Genomic DNA, 22,500 nt, shown 5'->3' with positions numbered 1-22,500 from the left:
TAACTAATTGTTTATACACATGTGTGTGTGTGTGTGTATATATATATATATCTTTATATATAAAATTGAACTTGTATGTGTGAGACTGTCTCCTCCGATTTAGATTCCTAACTACTCCCACATTTTGCGGTGCAGTTTAACCAAAAGCGGGTATCTTATAGTCGTCATTCATATCGAGCCCTTCTGGGTATTAGCACATGTCTACGATGAGTCTACGATTAAAAAATAATTTACCATCATTTTTCCGCATTTTTAATTATTTTTGCTCAGGTTATATAAGGGAAGTAACTCTCTAAAAATGCTTATATATATATATAGTTATTTCCCTTACAAACCCGAGCAATGCCGGGCGATACTGCTAGTATATATATATTTGTGCGTGTATGTAAACTTTGAGTATTCAAAGATTGCAATTGTATTTAAATGCATATATCTCTTCCTCTTTTCCCAGTTGAAGAAAGCTATGCCTCTCCATTTCAACAAGACATCTGTTCCTGTTCCCCTACCATGCATTAATCTCTTAAAACATGGTATAAAACCACCTCCCTCAATACTATACCCCCATCCCACTCAGCTGATGGGGTCTTGTCTTGCAAATTACTTGGTGATTTCACTAATGCTGATGCAATGAAAAAAGCACCCAGTAAACACTGTGAAGTGGTTAGCCTTAAGAAGGGCATCTATCCATAGACACCATGCCTAAGTAGACATAGGTGCCTGTCCAACTGTCCAACCCATGCCCACATAGAAAACAGATTTTAAACAATAATAATTGAAAAGCATGTGCTCTCACTTTAATTAGAATTCTTAAACTACAAATTCCTGCAATATATATATATTCCACCCCACCCAACCTACCCATACTTACTACCATTGTATTCTCCACCCCTCCGCTCCCTTTCACATACCTACCTGCGCACAATATGTCTCTGTTCAATCTCTTTTCCAAACCATATCCACTTAATAACCCCTCACTTTACCAGTGCCCACCCACTACATCACCCCCACCTCTACTTCCCACTTTCCTTTTGAAATCTTGTGAACTTACCCACCTACCCACCCTCTCCAATCCCCAGTATACTTCACTATGAAAACCACCCTGTAACTTAGGTGTAAAGCCCCTGGCCCCTCTCTGTCACATCTTTGCCATCTTTCTTTCCTCTCTCTCTCTCCAGCTGAGGTAACCATGTAGCTCTTCTAATACAAGACATCCTTTCTGTCCCTCAATACTACTCCCTTTTGTTGAGGGATCTTGTCCTGCAAATTACTTGGTGACCTCACTGCTGCTAGTGCAACATAAAACGTCCCCAGTACATTATGTAAAGTGGTCAGTGTTAGGAAGGGCATTCTGCCATAAAAACCATGCCAAAAGAGACAACAGAGCTTGCTGCAGTCTTCTGACTTGCCAGCTCTTGTCAAACCATCCTACCTATGCCAGCATAGAAAATAGATATTAAATGACGATGATAATGATGATGTGTACAAAGAATTTATTAATTCATACATTGTGTGATGGTCATCCCAATTTTTAGCAACACCATGGGTATATTAACACCCACAACATTATATGTTGAGACGTTTGAATGCTTTTGATGCAATTAGTTTTACTTCTCTTACAAGTATCCACACAACTGAGTCATGGATGAAACTTATTTTAACAAGTTAATTGCACTGAGGTAAGAAAGAGTTTGTAATAAGATTTGAATTCATGAACTTGTACGATCTGTTGTCTAACAGTTTAATCTTATAATTGCTAAATGATTACCATTAACTAAATTGTTTTTAGGCTATCTTGATTATTTTTTCTAACATATAAAATAAAAATATTAAGAGTTTTGGAAATTTATCAAGGTTTAAATTTGTAGAAACCTTTCCAAAACCAAAACACTTAACATTCTCTTCATGTGTTAAAAAAGATATTCAAGATAATCTAAAAACAAATATAAACGCTAACAACAATCTTTATTAATGAAATTTGTTTTTAGGCTAGCTTGATTAAGATCTTTCTATTAAAGAAAACAAAAATATGAAGTATTTTGGAATTCAAAATATATCTGTGTGTACTAAGTGACTATAATGAAAGAGAAGAAATAAATAAATTTAAGACACAAAAGATAGAGTCAGTTTGTTGTTGAATATGCTAAATACAACAATAAATACAAGGATAACTTACAATTCCTTTTCTGAACCCAGATCTAATTCCTGTAAAAGCTGTCCCAGAGAAGAAGTAGATATAAAACCATTACCTGTACAGAGAAAAGGAAAAAAAAAATTTTCTCTCAAAATACTTTTGGCAACATTACTATACTTAAGATCAAAAAGACACCAAACTTTTAAAACTGCTCTTTCTCACAGTAACTCTGACCTTGAAGTCTAATAGCAATTGCATCATACCATATTGGTTAGTCATCAATCAGCACATGCTTGAGTGATTTGTTACAAGTTGAACAATGAAGGATTTGGAAGAACAATGTGTTTGTGTGAAATTCTGTCTCAAATAGGAGGCAGGGGACCCTTTTATAGAGATGTTTCTAATGTTACACCATTGGAAAAAGACAACAAGCTGTATACAATCTCACATTAATAGCAGCACTTCAAATTGTGAATGATTGGAGAATGATCACATTGTAAAAAGATTGTGTTGTAATCATGAAAATTGTTGCTTGCTTGAGAAATTTCATAAGAAGTAGGCATAATTCATGTCAGATGAATTTTAAAAGGAAAGTGGAAGATGCTTCATGTTACTACAAAATTTGCACTGAGTGCTGCTGACAAACAAAAACAAAACTAAGCCAGAGTCAATAAAGAATTGTTTGATCATTGGAATGCTATTGAAAATTTTCTGATTAGTGTCATAACAAGTGACAAAGTATGGGTGTGTGGCTACAATGTTGAAACAACAGTTTAGTCATTGCAGTGAGTTGGGTCGTCATTGTTGCAACCAAATAAAGCTCAAATGTGAAGGTGATGTTGTCTTTTTCGATTGGAAAGCTGACTCCATCATGACTTTGTTCCACATGATCAAATGATAAATAGTTTTATTTGGATGTTGAGATAAGTAGAGCAATGGAAGAGACTTGCAGAATAGACAAGCAAAATTTAGATGCTGCCCTACAACACATCAACTAACACATCACTCCCTATCCATAAGATGATTCTTGTCCTTCAGTCACTCTACTCTCTGGATTTGGCTCCCTACTGATTCTTCTTTGCTTCCAAAATTTAAATCCTTCTTAAAAGGTTACCAGTTTCAGACACTAGAAGAAAATTTGCCAAAGAAACACATAACCTTGAATATTTCTAGAAACAGTTACTTTATGTGAAGCTGACCTAAACAATTTTAATAGCTTTTTTTTAACTGACCTTCATTATCAAATTTTTGAAACACCTGTTTTGCTGTCATTTCTTGAGTAGCAGGAAAAACTATTCCCTTCTCCTGAAAATAGAAGAGAGTTAATACAAGGAAAAAAGATATATTACATTCATTGCCGTTTTAAGATCCTACAATAAATTAAGTACATTTAAACCATTATTTAACTAAAATTGACTAAGCTTCAATTCCCAAGCTGAGCTACATTTTAATGCACGACATTGATCTTTACCCCAATAAATATTTTCCTGTACTGATTCAACTATCACCATTCAAAGTAACAACTATTAAAACTTGGATGCAATTTGCCAATCTCATTATTAAATGACTTAGAGTGTATTTTTTTTCTTCTGCAGCAAGTTCTAGAAATGAGTTTAAAGCTGCCACACTATTTTCCTTTATATTTTTTTAAAGATCTACTTTATATATATATTTTTTTTTGTTAAAGATCTACTTTTGTTTGTTGGGACATGAAGGCCTGCAACATCAATATTAGCGGTTGGGAGGCAGTTGCCGGCAACTGTGGAGAATGGCGACGTACCGTAAAAGAGGGAATACAAAGGAGTGACAGAGAGAGAGAGGAGAAATGGAAAGAAAGGAAGAGACGTAAACAAGAGACTATGGCACTACAACCAGCCAGGAACAGTCTTCGCTACATTTGCGGTACCTGCCAGAGGGAGTGTTTGTCCAGGGTAGGACTACACAGCCACAGCAGGAAATGTATCAGAACATGAAATATAAAAGCCAGACTAGACTACTTCATGCGCAACTCCATTGTCTCCTGAGACAGAAAGGATGCCAATACAATACAATACTTTTGTTTGTATATGGATTTTATCCTTTGGTACTCAGTAAACTGAATCTGCAACCCAGTTTCAATACTAACTGGAAAATTCATTTTACGTTTAAGGTCACTAATACTCTTTGGAACATGAGCTTGATAACAAGCAAAAGAAAGTCAACTGATTCTATTTTAATATTTCATTTAACACTTGCAAATATGACAGAGTTGTATTTATCGTGTGCAAAAAAATATATTTATATATAGGTGCTTGGGTGTGTGGTAAGAAGCTTGCTTCCCGATCACATGGTTCTGGGTTCAGTCCCATTGCATAGCATCTTGTGAGTGGATTTCGTAGGTGGAAACTGAAGGAAGCCCATCGTGTGTATGTGTGTGTGTCTGTACATATGTTTATTTCCCACCACTACTTGACAACCAGTGTTAGTGTTTACATTCCCATAACTTAGCAGTTCGGCAAAAAGGCCAATAGAATATGTAGCAGGCTTAAAAAAAGAAAAGAAATGAAGTACTGGGGTCAATTCATTCAACTAAAAATTCTTCAAGGCAGTGCCCCAGCATGGCCACTTCCAAATGATTGAAACAAGTAAAAGATAAAAGATCATATGTAAATGATTTCTCATTATGAGCACGTTTTATTACGTGCACTTTCAGAAATATATAATCTTAATAATTTAAAATATGAAGTATACAATGAGTAGTTTGCTCTTTAAAAAGACACTGAAGCAGTTGTAAAATTTCGTATAGAATGAATTGCTTGTAACATTGTTCAATGTCTATTTCACTAATACTATAATGCTATTTGAAAACATGTACTAGATAAGAGCTGATAAAAATAAATACCAATAACATATAATAAAATCAAATCAATCAATAACACTCTCTTTCAACTGACAACCACACAACGTGCCTTGTCAAAATAAACACTACTTTTAACAATAATTTAAATAAAATATATAAAGCTCATGATAGGAATTGTAGAACAAGAACACTTTAATTCCTACTTGATATTCTAATACCTTTGATAACAGCATGCATATCACATGAAATCATATCTCGTCCTTATAAATTTGTTTCTTGCACTTAGTAAAAAAAAAAAAAATCATTTTATACATACATACATACATACATACAAAATGTATGTAATGTATGCATATCATCATTCTCACTATTTTAACATCCACTTTCCCATCTTGTATGGGTCACATGGAATTCAGAGGTAGATTTTCTATGGCCAGATGCCCTTCCTCTCACCCTTTGCCTGTTTCTAGAAGGGTTTTCATGGAAGATTGGAAACAAACACTACCACTTGTAAGATGGTGAAGCTTGTTTTCAACTATAGTGCCATGTCAAGGCAAGGACACACACACACACACACACACTTGTATCATCATTTCATCTCCCACTTTTCCATGCTCACATGGAATTTGTTCAGGCAGATACTCCTCCTGCCATCAACCCTCATTTGCTTTCAAGTATGGTAATATTTTGTCATAGCTAGACATGCTTTCACAGAAGATTGGAAATGAAGAACACTGCTTGCATGATGGCAACACTCACAACTATCACACAACATCAAGGCAAGGAGACAGTAACTAACACACATACATATATACATATGTACTGCAATCTCATAGTCAGATACAAAACATCATTTTAAAACATGTGATTTCATTACTTTCAATAAAGTAAGTACTTGTTATGTAGGTTTAATACCCACCTTGGAAAAAAGCACTGTCAAATGTGTTTCACTGGCAAGTAGCCAAATTGGGCATTTGGGATTTTTCAGAAACCATCCAACCTGCGGACATAAAAATTTCCCATTGACAGACTCACATTTTCAAAATTAGGCAAAGGTGATAAGCAATAGTCTGAATGAAAATTGTGTAATATAGTCAAAACAAATACAGCTAAAAGAATTAAAAAGCACAAATTTTATTTCAGCTATGCAAACAAGCTCAATGACAAAACTTAAACACCACAGAATGCAACATACTGAGCAAGTAGAATAGCGTGTTAAGGGGGTGGGGGAGACACCGTGATGTCAGGCTGACAAAACACAACATATTAAGTCAGTTGAATATAACTCCATATTAAGCTGACAGAAAAAGCCTACCTGTTCAGCTAGCAGGGCATGTAAATTTGGAGAGTAGAACTCTAAAGAGTCTCTCAAATTATTCAAACATGAACAATGTAATTATTTTATTTGGCACCTAAAAAGCACCATCCGATCGTGGCCACTGCCAGCCTCGCCTCGCCTTTGTGCTGGTGGCACGTAAAAAGCACCATCCGATTGTGGCCGTTTGCCAGCCTCGTCTGGCACCTGTGCTGGTGGCATGTAAAAAGCACCCACTACACTCACGGAGTGGTTGGCATTAGGAAGGGCATCCAACCGTAGAAACATTGCCAGATCAGACTGGGCCTGGTGCAGCCTTCTGGATTCCCAGACCCCAGTTGAACCGTCCAACCCATGCTAGCATGGAAAGCAGACGCTAAACGATGATGATGATGATGATGACATCATCACACAACCAACAAGGGATAAGAGAAAAGGATAGGAGTTATATGGGAGATATGTTCTGCCATTAAAAATAGCAACACAAAAACATCAAACAGAAAAAAAAAAAAACTTAACTTTCTTGAGAAATATCAAAAACTGAATTTCTTAGGAAAGTCAATAAATGTAGAGAAAAGGTTTACTCACCTCACAGTAACGTAAGTGTTCAAGGAGAGTCAAAAACCCAATGTAAGATTGTTTATAGATGCCACGCATTTCTGAAAGGACAATAATACTCTTTCGGCAATTGTCTACTAATGAGTATGGAGACAACAAATTACTCAATTCCCACTTCATTAATTTTCTGTAGATGCACAGGGTGTATATTCGGCAAATATTGCTATTTCCAAAGTGCTATTAATTCTGAATATCTTTAGCCGAAGCCTTAATCCAAACTTAACACCTATTTTCATAAACATTGACAAATGGAAATTAATTTCTCTATACAATAGAAATAAGCATGACTTCTGTTTAAAACACATCACACATATTGACATAAAAAGTTCTTAAAAATAAATTCAAAGTATTATATTCCACAGGCATGGCTGTGTGCAAAGAAGCTCACTTCCCAACCACATGGTTCCGGGTTCAGTCCCGCTGCGTGTCTCCTTGGGTAAGTGTCTTCTACTATAGCCTTGGGCCAACCAAAGCCTTGGGAGTGGATTTGGTAGATGGAAACTGAAAGAATCCCATCGTGTGTATATGTGTATATATATATATATATATATATATATATATATATGTTTGTGCTTTTGTGTTTCTTCCCCCACCATCACTTGACAACCAATATTGGTGTGTTTACGTCCCTATAACTTAGTTGTTTGGCAAAAGAGACCAATAGAATAAGTACTAGACTTATAAAGCGTAAGTCCTGTGTGACTAAGGGCGGTGCTCCAGCACGGCTGCAGTCAAATGACTGAAACAAGTAAAAGAATATTGAAACATATTTATATTTCTTTAGTTTGAAGTTCCAAAACAATGTACAGAGACAGGTTTGCTCAATAAACTACAGCACAACTTCAGATTAGCTATGAACTGATACTTTCTAATCAGCCAACAAAACTAAATTGAGAATATAATTACAACAGATTGGAGAAGACAAGTATTAAATTAAACCAAGATATTGTAAAAAGATAAATATTCCTATTCAATCATTTAGTTCTATGCTTATTACCTCAGATATTACTTCAGATAAGAAAAAAAAATCTACAGAATTGTAATACAGATTAAACAAATTATCTTAACCAGAAATGGTTAGTAAAGTAACTGAAGGAAATAAACATCTCTTTAGTTGCCTTTTCATAACTATTTGATTGCACTTCTAATCAAATTTAAGTAGATACTGCTACTACAGAAATATTTGTGAGCAATATAGCATTATTGGCCTGTACACTAAAGGTTAAAAAGACAAAATGTCAAATATTAATAACTACACTAGATTTGAAAATTGAATATATTCAGCACATCTACTGTCCCTCTCCCCCTCACCTACACCTAAAACCATTAGAGTTCCCACACTTAGTTCAGTCTTTCTTACATCTTCCAGAACTCACTCTCTACCCAGAAATACTTTCTAGCTATTAATTACAATTCAAAACTAACATTAATGATATTAACCTCAACCCAGTCATATTTAAAAGTACCTTGCTTTCTTATATAAACTAATTTAGAAAAAACATTAGAAATATTGATTTCTAATTTTCTAAAAGTTGCTAAGAACTCAATGAAATTGTGATAGAAAGTAAAAATATTCAATTATTATGAATACATACCCAAATTTGTTAAAAATGGATATAAGCATCATTATAAATCTATTTCAATCTGTAACTAAATGACAATATTTAAATAAATTCAAATAACAAAAATAAAACCCAAAAAGAAACAAAACAAACTGAAATAACCAAGAAAAAGACTTACTTAATCCAGATATTTCTTTGTCATGGTCCCAAACATTAGAAACTGCTCTTCCAGTGAGAAGCAGGTTGATCAAGGATTGGCTGGAAAATGACAGTAGATTCAGACAATTCATGTTAGCAAAATGTATAATAAGAAAAGTGGAAATAAACTGAATGTTTTAATTTCAAATATTCATGTACTGGGTCAAAAAGACAGATATAATTTCGTTTCTTCTGGAAATCACCATTGCTGTACAGTAGTCAATTCAATTAAATGTACTGATTTATCTCTAATTAGTAAAAAAAATTTTTTTCATCTTTGGTCTTCGGTATACCAGCATGGCTAGTAAATGAGAAAAGATAGTAGCTGCACTAGGTTCTGATCTGATTTGGCAAGGTTTCTATAGCTGGGTGCCCTTCCTAACGCCAACCACTCCAAGAGTGTAATGGGTGTTTTTTAAGTCCCGCCAGTACAGGTGCCATTGACCTGACACCAGCATCAGCCAAGACTACAATCTCACTTGGCTTGACAAGTCTACACAAGCATGGTACATCGTCAAAGGTCTCGGTCACTTGTCACTGCCTTCATGAGGCCCAATGCTTGAGCAGTACTTTTTACAGGCCACTGGCACAGGTGCCAGTCAGACAGCACTGGCATTGGCTACAACAATGATTTCACTCAGCTCAGCAGGTCTTCACAAGCACAGCATACTGTCCAATGTTTTGTCATTGCCTCCACGAGGCCCAACATTTGAAGGTTGTGCTTCACCACCTTGTCCCATGTCTTCCTGGGTCTGACTCTTCCACAGGTTCCCTCGACTGTTAGAGTGCAACACTTCTTCACACAGCTGTCTTCATCCAAATGCATCACATGACAATACCAGCGCAGTTGTCTCTCTTGCACATCACAATCTGATGCCTCTTATGCCCAACACTGTCATGCATGCACACTGACAAACTGCAAAGCATACTAGTTTCCCTTCTTACAAGCCTACGCATGTCCTCAGAAGTCACAGCCATGTTTCACTGCTGTGTAGTGTGGCTGTTTGCATGCAGGCATCATACAGTCTGCCTTTCACTCTTGAGTCCCTTTGTTACCTGCAGAGGTAGGAGCTCTCTGAACTTTACCTAGGCTATTCTTATTCTAGGAGCTATGCTCTCAGAGTATCCACCCCAGCTACTGACTTGGTAACCTGGTAACGGAAGCTATCAACTACTTCTAGCTCCCTCTCAGGCATGTGATGGAAGCTGTTTTCTGCATGTTTTCACTGTTTATTGCCCCTGTGTATCTGACAAAACTATCTTCTCATTTAACCTTCCTTTGATATTGCTGCACCTCTTATGAGTCCATAGTTTACACTGGGTACATCTTATGGAGTTTTTACCTATAGCCCTGCATGATCTATGCCAGATAGATCAAGCAGGGCCATCTATCTGAAAAGATTTGTGATTTGTCTGCCTTCATACTTACTATGACTTTAAATACTGATGTTACATTTTTCCCAAGAGATAAAAGTTCTAGTAGGCATCTGCTTCCAGAAAAGCACAGTTTCGTCAACAATGTATATTTACTCTAGTGTGTGGTTCTCTTCAGCAATCCTTTTCTTCAAAATAATTAATAGCAACAGCCTTTATATAAGCACCGGCAATTTGACCAGTCATTTTATGTTATGCAAAGTGTTGCTGAAATCTTTCAAACAGGCCTTTACCAGCCAGAAAAGTTTTATTTCATTAGAAGTTTCATCCTCTTTTTTTTCTGCTAATCATCTTGGTAAATTATTTTTTCTTTGAATTTAAGTATATTACATCAAGTCTGATTCTCAGTCTATACATTCAATAGCTGTTCTATTTTAAGCATCATATTAGATCTAATGTGATGCATAATAAGGACTGAGCAGTTAATGGAGTAGTTTTTTTAAGTACTTAGACTTAAATTTTCTCTCCATTGTCACATATTGTTTTCACTAAATATATTACAAGCGTTAATATTTTGTCAATGCAGATGAATTTTTATTCTCCCACAGGAAGCCCTTTTAAAACATTAAATTTAATATTCTGTTTAGTCCCGTCATAGCTTCTTTTCACACCACTGTCTTCAAATGTATACTGTGGCTTGTTCCCTAGGCATCTTGAATTGTAGGTAAATCCAACAACAGTGGTGATCAATAATTATTTGTAACAAATATGTAGTAAAAAAATAGCACCAAAAATAATGAATAATATCAATTAAAGAAAGAAACAACAAATGAATTAATGATTTTGGTAATCATCTCACCTTCCATGGCCATAGGTTCCGTCAATAAGTGATTCACTAGGATCTTCAACTTCATTCTTTATTTGTTCAATACCCTAAAAAAAAAAAAAAACACTGGATGAAGTCAAATATTCAGCCTTGACCAAACTAAAACATAGAAAGAAATTATTCACTCAGTTCAACATAGCATTCTGTTAATCATACTTAGTGCAAATATATTGTCAAAAGCTTGAAAACTGGGAATTTTGTGTCAGGAAAGCATCTCATATACACTTATGGAGTTAAAATACATAGAAATGTATAAGCAGCAGACAAAAAGTGTCTAGCAGCAGTGGTAGAATTGGTAAATATGTATTTCTGCTTTTTTTTTGAGTGTCGTTAGGAGCAAGCGTCCACCAGCTTTGCATACCAAGACAAATTTAGCCACTACTGATATAGGAAAACAGTGATTAACAAACTACTGGTGCTGCAATTAACCAGCAGGCTGGATAAAAAACTTATCATTAGTGACAGAAACAATATTAGTTCAAAACAACATTTTGTAATATACTAATGAAAACCTGGAAGCTGCTATATTCATCTTGAGAAACTCAATAAAGTGGTAAAATAGCTTTAGCTGCACTAAACTTTCTAAATCATTCATCTAAAGTTTTTAGACAATTGAACAAACTATACATACTCAAACATAAAATTATAAGCAAATAAGGTGTCTCAAAGTTTTCAATAAAAGACAATCTCTTTATGAACACCCATAAAATGGAATTTCTTTTTCCATTTCAAGCCACCAATTTTAGAGGTCTTGCAAAGGTCATGAACAAAGCTTGTCATCCTTTGACTAAAACAAGTTATACCATTGGTTTTTTGCATGACATCATCAATGCTTCAAACTAAACATTCAATCTTTTTAATATACAAGTGAACAAAATACTCATCATGATATCCAAACAAATATATTCCCACCTTGACATCCAAGTGAACATCCTATTTACTACAATGAGTCAACATGCTATCTGCTCTTGCTTAAAAAGCTACAAGATTATTCCTACTAGCTTAACAAAGCTGAAATGATGCTATCCTAAGGTGAACAAAATCACATTAAAGTGGTATTTGGATTTTAAAAATAAGTAGAAGAATCAAGTCATACAAATAATATGATTCAACAGATGTTTATGTGTGTGAATGATAAGGAACAGCCACAATACTGTAACTGAAAAAGTGGGTTACCTTAGAGAGAATCACAGAATAGAGATAGAGCAGTACACCATATTCTTTTGTAAATGAGCTAAGATTTTCTTTCATACAAGTTTTCAGTTCTTCTGTACTGGAACATTGGTGACATCTGTGAAAGAGAGAGATATTATTTTAACAAAAAAAACAGGAAGCACTGGGGAGAGACTCTTTGTGAACTGTCAAATATTTGCATTTGGTTTGGTTAATATAACATTGACATAATAGTGTACATTGCTGAAGATTTAGGTCATATTCACTCAGTGGGAAGTTAACAAATGGCCCAGTTAGTCCACCTTGTCCTATGCTAAATGTCAGTTTGATCACAGCTATGCAAAAAAAACAACAACTACAACAACAGTGATAACCACAAAAGCAAAATGCATAATCAAATGAATATTCTGAGTTTAATGTATGAAAAGAATGATTAAAAACTTCTGTTTAAGAATACATGTTCAATTTAGTGTATGCGATTGAAAGAGCATTAAATTAAAAGAGCCACCTGCATAATTTACCTAATGTATATACACTAGTGACAGGCATGATGCTATGGTATTTGTCTGTGAGAAAATCTCTTCATTAACTTATAGTAAAAACATGTCAAAGCAAGGTGAACATTATCCCATCAGTACTAAAAAGGAATGTCAGGCATGCTTTGACATTCCTGGACCATGTCAATGACATGTACCTGTCATCACAAGTCTAGGTGAAGTTTGTCGCCTTTGACAGTTTAAATATATATAAGATACACAGATGGCTATTTTAATTTGATGCTGTTTCAATGCATACACTGGATTTTTCTCAGTCCAGCAAGCTTTCCACAATATCCAGTGAATGTATTATTCATCGTTCACTGTATGTATTTTTTCATATCCCCAACACTATAGGGATTGCATCATATCCAACAAGACTCAAGAGCCCTATCAAACCCTGTCACTTCTGGAATCAATTACAAATCACTTATGGAGTGTACTGGTTGCTTTGCATGCTATCAGTTCTGTTGGAGTTGGCTTGCAGTTCCTAAAGCTAAAGAGAGCTCTTTCTCTTCCCCTGTGATGAATGGAACAGATTTATTGCTATGAGAAGAGAGTAATGGAGAGAATAATAGAAGAAACATTGTTGAGGTGAGAGTAATGGAGATAGAAACGAGTAGAAGGAGGATATTAATGTGAAGGATAAGTGTGAAGAAGGTAGCGACACAGTGGTTATGGTGATGGTTGAAGGTTGAGTAGGTGGCCCAAGTGATAAGGTTGGTCAGTCAGCTTGCCATGCCAGAATTGGTTGCATGGTTCATCAAAGTCCAAGGCAGTTCTAGCTTAAGTTACACAGGTATAGTGTTGAGAGAGGATGGTAAGAGAAAAACCGGCAGGTGCAGGTGACATGAAGGGAAACCAGATGTAAAAACTCAGCCTCAACAAATTACATCTCATTGATGCAAGCATGGAAAAGTGGACACTAACTAGTAAAGATGTACATATATTTTACTTGTTTCATTCATTGGAGTGCAGTCATGCCTCAGCATGGCCTTGAAGGGTTTAGCCAAACAGGACTTATTTTTAAAGCCTGGTATTTATTTTATCACTCTTTTGTGAAACTGTTAACTTATGGGGGACATAAACAAACCAACACTGGTTGTCAAGTGGTGGTGGGGGATAAACACAGACACACACAATGGGTTTCTTTCAGTTTCTGTCAGCAAAATCTACTTACAAGACTTTAATTGGCCCTTGGGATTATAAAAGATACTTACCTAAGGTGGGACTAAACCTAAAACCATGTGGTTGGGAAGCATATATATATATGTGTGTGTGTGTATGTATATATATATATATATATATATATATATATATATATATATATAAATATATATATATATATATATATATATAAATATATATATATATATCATCATCATCATCATCATTTAGCGTCCGTTTTCCATGCTAGCATGGGTTGGACGGTTCTACTGGGGTCTGTGAAGCCAGAAGGCTTCATCATATATATAAGACTGTCATATACATGTACATTCCTTTCTTCATTTTTTTGTTCTCTTCTTGTTTATTCTTTCTTTTCAGAAATGTACACTGAAAATGTAAAAGCCTTTTCCTTCTAGCTTTTCCTATTTCCTGACTGTAAACTTAATACACTGTTTTTTTCACCTTGTCACCAGGTTATATTTTTTGCACCATATACATGTATATACACACACACACACACACACACATATATATATATATTTGCATAAATAAATATGTGTATGTGTGTATGGGTGTACACACACACATATATATAAATGAGGGAGTGCTAAAAGTTCCTGGGTTTGGGAAAAAGAAAATACAAGAGAATTGGTTAATTACGATTCTATTCAACCTATTCCCCTCCCAGATTCACACACTTGTTGCAGTGATCCTTCATTTTTTCTAAGTACTGTAAAAAAACTGAAGGTTGGGCCTCCAACCAGGCTTTTCGCAATACCCTTAAAGTCAGAAACTTTTCAGCACCCCCTTATATATATATATATATATATATATAGGCACAGCAGACATGGCTGTATAGTGGTGAAATTCACTTTGTAAGCACGCCAAGGTACTTTGGGCAAGTGTCTCCTACTATAGCCCCAAGTTGGCTAAAGCTTTGTCAGTGAATTTGGCACGGGAAAACTGGAAAAGCCTGTGATATGTACATGTGTGTACACAAACATGAATGTATGTGTGTGTTGTATGCCTTGATATCATATGCTAACTGTAAACAAGCATGACAGTCAAATAAGCTCTGCCATTTGTTTGTAATCTGCTGTTAACATGTCCAGGATAGGAAAAATATTAGTTTTCTTGGAAAAGTAGGCATTAACATGATAATGATGATGCATATCATTGGTTCTCAAGGAGGCATATGCTGCCCATGTTTCTCCCAAGGGGACATTAAAAGCCATGAAAGGGGCAGTGAGTAATGCATTGATTTTAAATTTAACTATAATCACTACCTGTATTACATAAGGCTATAAAAGTTGGGCAATTTAGTATGTATCCAAGTATTGTGAAACTTTGCTGAAAAACGTTTGGAAAATATTGATATACATCGTCATATATAAATGTGTGTATGTGTTATATAATATAGATATCATATATTACCTTAAGTAAGAATGGAAGTTGTCCTTATCCATTCTAGGTCTCTTTGGATTAGTACCTCCACCATCTTGTTGTAGAGCTTCTTGGGTGTTGTTGTCATTAACGGTAGTGTTCACATTCTTCTCCAGTGTAACAATAATGTAGTGGTCACTAGCTAGCTGTAGCAGAATCTCAAGTAAACCATGGAATAGGAATGTAATTGCCATCTCCTCTATAGACATTCAACAGAGAAAATTAAAGTGAAAGTTTACTAGAATAAAAGGTAAGTGATGTTCGAAAAAATAAAAGTGAAAAATGTGGAAATAGAATTGGAAAAGAAGCAAATCATTGTAGAAAAGCTTCTGCTAAAGAAATAGAAAGGACAACCAATAAAATCTGGCTAGTGTGGTAGTAGGGGCAATTAAGGAAAAGAAAGTGGGGATCTGACCATGAAAGTGTCAATCAGAATGGCAAATAGGATGGACAAAGCAAGGCAGTGAATTGGGAACAGGATTACTGGAAAAGATGGTTTGAAGTAGAGTGCTGTTGTTGAGTATCCCCAATTAGTCTTCTTTGAGCCAACAGTAGCATAAAGTTAGCTACATGAAAGGTTTGGTAATTTTGGTAATAAAAAGTACTGAATGTAAGTTGGGTCCCAAACTTCACTGCATACTATTGCATTGGATGCAATGTTTGGTACTGTGAAAAACATTATGATAAATGTCAACATATCTTTTCATGGTTCAAGCATAATAAACCAGCACAAAAACAACATCGAAAGCTGAATTGCATCAAAAAAGGTCGTGCTGTCAATTTGGTGGGATTACAAAGGTGTTGTGTATTTTGAGTTGCTTCCAAGGAACCAAACGATCAATTCAGATGTTTACTGTCAACAACTAATGAAACTGGACGAAGCAATCAAAGAAAAACAGCCAGAATTGACAAATCATAAAGGAATCATGTTCCATTATGACAACACTAGACCACATATGTCTTTGCTAACTCATGAAAAATTATTGGAGTTCGGTTGGGAAGTGATGTCACATCCACCATATAGACCTGACCTTGCACCATCAAATTACCATTTATTTCAAAGTTTACAAAATTCTTTGAATGGTAAAACTTTCAATAATGATGATGACCTGAAATCGCACTTGCTTCAGTTTTTGGCTGATAAGGACCAAAAGTTCTATGAGCGTGAATCATGAAGCTGCCAGAAAGATGGCAAAAGGTCATCGAACAAAATAGAAAATATATAATTAATTAAAGTTCATTCTTTGTTTGAAAAAAAAAAAAAAGACTTTTACTTCACACTAAAGTACTGCAGTTACTTTCTTACCTACCCAATATATGTTAAAACCTTGAGATAGTATTAACAGCAAGTAGTTAAAGTTAACCAACATGAAAACCAAATAAATTAAAGAGAGACATAGCAGGAAGCCAGAAAATGGGAAAATACAGAGATATCTTTATAAGGTGAATTTTAAATATTTTCAAACTTCAGCAAAGAAAAAGATAATGATTTACCTGAAACATTAAGGTCACCGTTGGCTTCTTCAGAGCAAAACAGAGCATGTTTTAGAATAAAAGTCTGAACAGGTGCAATCACAGCACAAGGACCACCTTCTAGTTGAATCAAAGCTGTAGCTTCATGTTCACTAAACATGAAACCTGGAAATAAGATGAAAATACATATCTAAGTAATATATAATGGTTTAACTCTCTCTCTCTCTTTCGGAGAGGCACAAGCACCTACACGCACACATACACACACGGCAGTAACTTCCGCCTGCCGAATTCAATCACAAAGCTTCGGTCAGCTCGGGGCTATAGCAGAAGACACCTGCCCAAAGTGCCACGCAGTGGGACTGAACCCGAAACCATGTAGCTAGGAAGCAAGCTCCCTAACCACACATAAATCTCCCAATCCTTTTAGAAGCTAGAAATTTTGATGAAATACAGTTAGTCCAATATAAATATTATAAAAATATAACTGCTGCATGAATTTGGATGAAATTTGATGATTGTTGGGTTTTTTAACAGTAGTCAGGTCATTTTGTACATCTCAGGTAGGATAAATACAGGTAAGTTGATTACACATAGGTATTTTCACAAGATAGCAATTTCTGGGCATTGATTTCTTGTCTCAAAGTTGATTTTGTTCTCCAGCAAATCTCTGTAACTTGGAAGCTATACAACACCCATTAGAAAAAGCATTCCAAGATATGATTTCATGTCTTTCATTTAAAAGTTTTGTAAGGCCCAATAAATTAGAGCTATTTCTCTTTTTACAATAATTACATTCTTCTCATAAACCCACCAGCATGCAAAGATTCTACTTTTAAAGATATCAGTAAATTAATGGAGCTTTTTAGGGTCTTTTTCTTTTTAAATCTTCAATACAATATTAACTGCATGAGTAAAATATCCCCATTTTATCCCAAGTTCCAGCCCTCCCTCTCAAAAATTAAATTAGTAATAAATAATTATTAATAAATGACATCACAAAATTTAAAATCACTGCAATTTCCATTATGCTTGCAAATCAAAAGAAAAATCCAGAGACATTTACTCAACATTAGAAAAATTAAACATACATGGTGCAAACAGAAATATTTTTCTACAATGAGGCTAAACTTTGTTTCTCTCACAGAAGATTGCTTAATTCAAGTGTTGAACTCCAAACAATACTATTTGAATTGCAGTTTAGAACTCGGCATCCACTGAGGCTACTTTTTGTAAATGAAGAATTTTTTTTTTATTGATCACAGCCAGTAGGTTGTGTTTAGGCTAGTGTATTGCAGCCTTTTTTCTTCAATTGTGAGTAGGTTCTTCACCAGTAGTCTTACATAGATGAATGTCCAAACATTTCCTTTTGTGAAACAGTATTAAAAAGCTTTTGTCTGTTGAATTCTAAGCTATTACAATATCTTGTCTGGACAAAGACAGAAAAAAGTACAACTTCCTGCACTATCTTTTTAGATCTAGTTCACAATTTTACATTTCAGTATCAAAATTTGGTACCAGTTCCTCAAAAATTTAAGATCCAAAGCAAATTATCTTTTTCAATCCAAGGAGGTGGATCTCAGAGCATTCAGATATTTCACATAATGAAAGCCTGATATTGCAAAAAAGCAACATCCTTGATGCATAACAACTAGATTGCTTCACACTTAGCAGTGAGACTCATAGTATTCAGTGGCCAAAGATAGGAGCAATACCCCAGGGTACTGAGAACAAGTATCTTGGAAGTTGCAATAAAAGAATATGGACATGAAAATTGGGACCTCTAGAGGGAATTTTCAGAGTAGGATAATAAGATGCATAAAATCTTTGAGACACAGGCTGGTAACCTGCATAGTAGATAAGGTAGCACAGGAGGGTGTCATATCCTATGACTAGTGACAATATCATCACTAGCTGCTACAAAGGTAATGGTGATACATTAGTGAGTGCAAACTACAGAGCTGTTAAACTACTGGATTGCTATGAAGATTACAGAGATATTTACAGCAACTAACAGCACATTTCATTAGAGAGTTAATGTATACACTAAGTAGTTTGGCTTTGTGCCAGGAAGAAGTACTACTGGTTTCATCTTCCGAGGAAGACAACTGCAAGAATAAGTCCTGGTACTTGGCTTTTGTTGGGCTTGAGAAGGCCTTTGATAAGGTACACTGCTCTGTAATCTAGAGGCAACTGAGGAAGCTTGGGGTGGAACAAAAAATTGTGAGAGCAGTGAAAGCCATGTACAACCAGCAAGTGTCAAAGTGGGAGTATACCAGGGCTCAGGCCTCAGACCCATCGTGTTTATTATTGTCATAGAAGTTTAAAACCAGCTGCCTATGTGAGCTCCTTTATGCTGATGATGTTACTCTTACAGGTGAATCTGTAGTAAAATATACTAGCTGAATAGCCCATCATTGCCTGGTAATTTTTACAATAGAATGTCTTATATAATTTTTTTTATTCCATGTCAGACTATGCCATCCCCAATAGATAGGTCTCTTGATCAGGACAGATTTGTGCAATTTTTTGCAAAATACTTGGTTGAAGATTTTTTTCCTTTTTAAATTATTTACATGTCTATTCAACTATTTCACATGACTTTATTACTTAAAACTCCAGAAGTTCTTACACCTTTGGTTGCCATAATGCTTCGTTTTGGTTTGTTTAATAAAAATTCTTCCTCCTAATGATTTTGCTTTCATTTTGTGACAGACAGCTATCATGCAGAAAATGCCAGCTATCATGTAGAAAATGCCAGCTTCCAAATCCTGTTTTCTGATTAGGTAAAATTGATTAAACTTTAAACCTCCATAACATTTTATTGCAATTTTTCTGGGACAAATAAATAACAAAATCAGATTTAACGTGGAAAATTATTTCAATATACCAAATTTGAAAATTTTGACATAATTTTAAAATCTTACAATATGTGACAGCAACGGGGAAGACCCTACAAAAGTAGAGAGACAGACAGTTATATGTCACACACACACATTTACAAATGTACACACAAGTAATTAGGAGTTTAAAATGGTGAGTAACAACCACACTCTTACCCGCACATAGAGCGGGTCACCTTAAGCTAGTATATATATATATATATATATATATATATATATAAATAAATAGGGTAAGCAACAGGTTGCTTAACCACATACCGAAAATTTAGAAATAGCAGTCAAAAACCGCTTATTTCTATTTTCTACAAATATAACTCCACATATAACATATACATGTAACTCACATATGTAAAAAGAAGGAAAATTAACGAAAACAAAGTCTTCTTATTTATCATAGTCCTTCAGGCAATAACAGAAGAATTCAAGACAGGATGCCCCTGGGAGCTCCTCTATGCTGATGACCTTGCTCTAATTGTTGAGTCACTACCAGAACTAGAGGAGAAGTTTCAGGTGTGGAAACAAGGATTAGAATCAACCTAGCTAAAACCAAAGTCCTAATAAGTAAGAAAGCAGGCAAACCACAAATCCCTTCAGGTAGATGGTCCTGCTCGATCTGTAGAAAAGGCGTAGTTAGAAACTCCTATAAGATGTACCCAGTGTAAACTAAGGACACATAAGAGGTGCAGCAATATCAAAGGAAGGCTAACTAGGAAGATAGTTTTTGTATGTGGCAGATGTTCGGGAGCAATAAACAGTGAAAATGCGCAGAGAACAACTTCCGCCACATTCCAGGGAGAAAAACTACAAGTAGTTGATAAATTCCGTTACCTAGGTGACCAAGTCAGTAGCAGGGGAGGGTGCACTGAAAGTGTAGCTGCTAGAATAAGAATAGCCTGGGCAAAGTTCAGAGAGCTCTTACCTCTGCTGGTGACAAAGGGCCTCTAGCTCAGAGTAAAAGGCAGACTGTATAACGCATGTGTACAAACAGCCATGCTACATGCCAGTGAAACATGGCCAGTGACTGCTGAGGACATGTGTAAGCTCACAAGGAATGAAGCCAGTATGCTCTGATGGATGTGTAATGTCAGTGTGCATACTCGACAGAGTGTAAGTACCTTGAGAGAAAAGTTGGACCTAAGAAGCATAAGATGTGGTGTGCAAGAGAGACAACTGCGCTGGTATGGGCATGTGGCGAGAATGGATGAGGATAGCTGTGTGAAAAAGTGGCACACCCTAGCGGTTGAGGAAACCTGTGGAAGAGGTAGACCCAGGAAGACCTGGGATGAAGTGGTGAAGCATGACCTTCGAACACTAGGCCTCACCGAGGCAATGACTAGTGACTGAGACTTTTGGAAATATGCTGTGCTTGAGAAGACCTGGCAAGCCAAGTGAGACCATAACCTTGTGACCTATGCCAGGGGTGTAACCAGCCCACTTATGCGTACCTTTCTTTCACTGGACACTAAACTCTGCTTGCAAAGACCTATTGAGGCAAGTGAAATCGAAATCAAATTCAATGAGAGCACCGCATGATTGGCAACCATTCTAGTGGAGCGGTAAGAGCACCATCGTTGCCGGGACCGCTAACTGGGTCCTGTGCCAGTGGCACGTAAAAAACACCATTCGACTGTGATTGTTACCAGCATCACCTTACAGGCACTTGTGCCGGTGGTACATGAAAAACAACATTTGAGCAAGGGCATTGTCAGTACCGCTGGACGGGCTCCGTTGCAGGTGACACATTAAAAACACCATTTGAGCATGGCCTTGCCAGTATTGCCTGACTGGCTCTCATGTCAATGGCATGTAAAAGCACCCACTACACTCTCAGAGTGGTTGACTTTAGGAAGGGCATCCAGCTGTAGAAACTCTGCCAGATCAAATTGGAGCCTGGTGATCCCATCTGGCTCACCAGTCACCCTGTCATACCGTCCAACCCATGCCAGCATGGAAAGCGGACATTAAACAATGATGACGATGATATATATACATACACATATATACATATATATACACATATATATATATATATACATATACACATATATATATACATATAAATACACACATATATATATATATACATACATATACACATATATATAAACATATATATATACATATATACACACACATAAATACACATATATATACACATATATATATACATATATATACACACATATATATATACACACACACACATATAAATATACACACATATATATAAACACTCACACACACATATATATACACATATATACATATACATATATACATATATATACACACATATATATATACATATATACACATATACATATATATATACATATATACACATATATATATACATATATACACATATATATATACATATATACACACACATGCATATACACACACACACACACACACACATATTTTTTTATTTTCCGTAGTTCCTGCTCATAGCTGCGGCCATGCTGATTCACTGCTGTTTTGCTACACTGTTATTAATGAGAGCCTCCCCCAATATGTGGCAGTTGGTGAAGAATGGAGTTTGATGTAGCTACCCTTATTTGCACCTCTTGCCATGAGGTAGGTTCATCTGGGACTCTCAACAGGAATAGGCCCAGCTTTGATTTAAAAAGGCCTATATCTACTTTGTGCAGGTTCCTCAGGCTCTTTGAGAGAATATTAAAAAGTTGTGGGCCCCTGAAACCCAGGCTGTTGCAGTAACTAGTCCTGAAGCGTGAAGGCGTTGCTGGGACCTTTGGCACTATGCAGTGTCATCCCGTTCTGGCATTGGTGTAGCTTTCAATGCCAATATTTGGCACAATGCCTTCCAGGATCTTCCAGATGTATAATACTGCATACCTCTCCTGCTTTCTCTGCAGGGA

At 35.8% G+C, this 22,500-nt stretch overlaps 1 protein-coding gene across 1 annotated transcript in view; it reads right to left on the bottom strand.

The window, feature by feature from the left end:
• Nucleotides 1–22,500, bottom strand: part of LOC115216738 (ubiquitin carboxyl-terminal hydrolase MINDY-3) — a 35,841-nt gene that overhangs the window by 2,287 nt on the left and 11,054 nt on the right. The window contains exons 2-10 of the mRNA XM_029786287.2: nt 16,737–16,880; nt 15,234–15,441; nt 12,100–12,214; nt 10,897–10,970; nt 8,644–8,723; nt 6,874–6,944; nt 5,890–5,970; nt 3,364–3,436; nt 2,174–2,246 (exon numbers count right to left, since the gene is read on the bottom strand). Coding sequence (XP_029642147.1) covers nt 2,174–2,246; nt 3,364–3,436; nt 5,890–5,970; nt 6,874–6,944; nt 8,644–8,723; nt 10,897–10,970; nt 12,100–12,214; nt 15,234–15,441; nt 16,737–16,880 — 919 coding nt within the window. The remainder of the gene's footprint in view (nt 1–2,173; nt 2,247–3,363; nt 3,437–5,889; nt 5,971–6,873; nt 6,945–8,643; nt 8,724–10,896; nt 10,971–12,099; nt 12,215–15,233; nt 15,442–16,736; nt 16,881–22,500) is intronic.

This window comes from Octopus sinensis, linkage group LG10 (genome assembly GCF_006345805.1).
Source record: "Octopus sinensis linkage group LG10, ASM634580v1, whole genome shotgun sequence".
In the NCBI taxonomy this organism is placed as follows: domain Eukaryota; kingdom Metazoa; phylum Mollusca; class Cephalopoda; order Octopoda; family Octopodidae; genus Octopus; species Octopus sinensis.
Note: the sequence above shows the minus strand (reverse complement) of the source record. Positions and strands in the feature narration are given on the sequence as shown.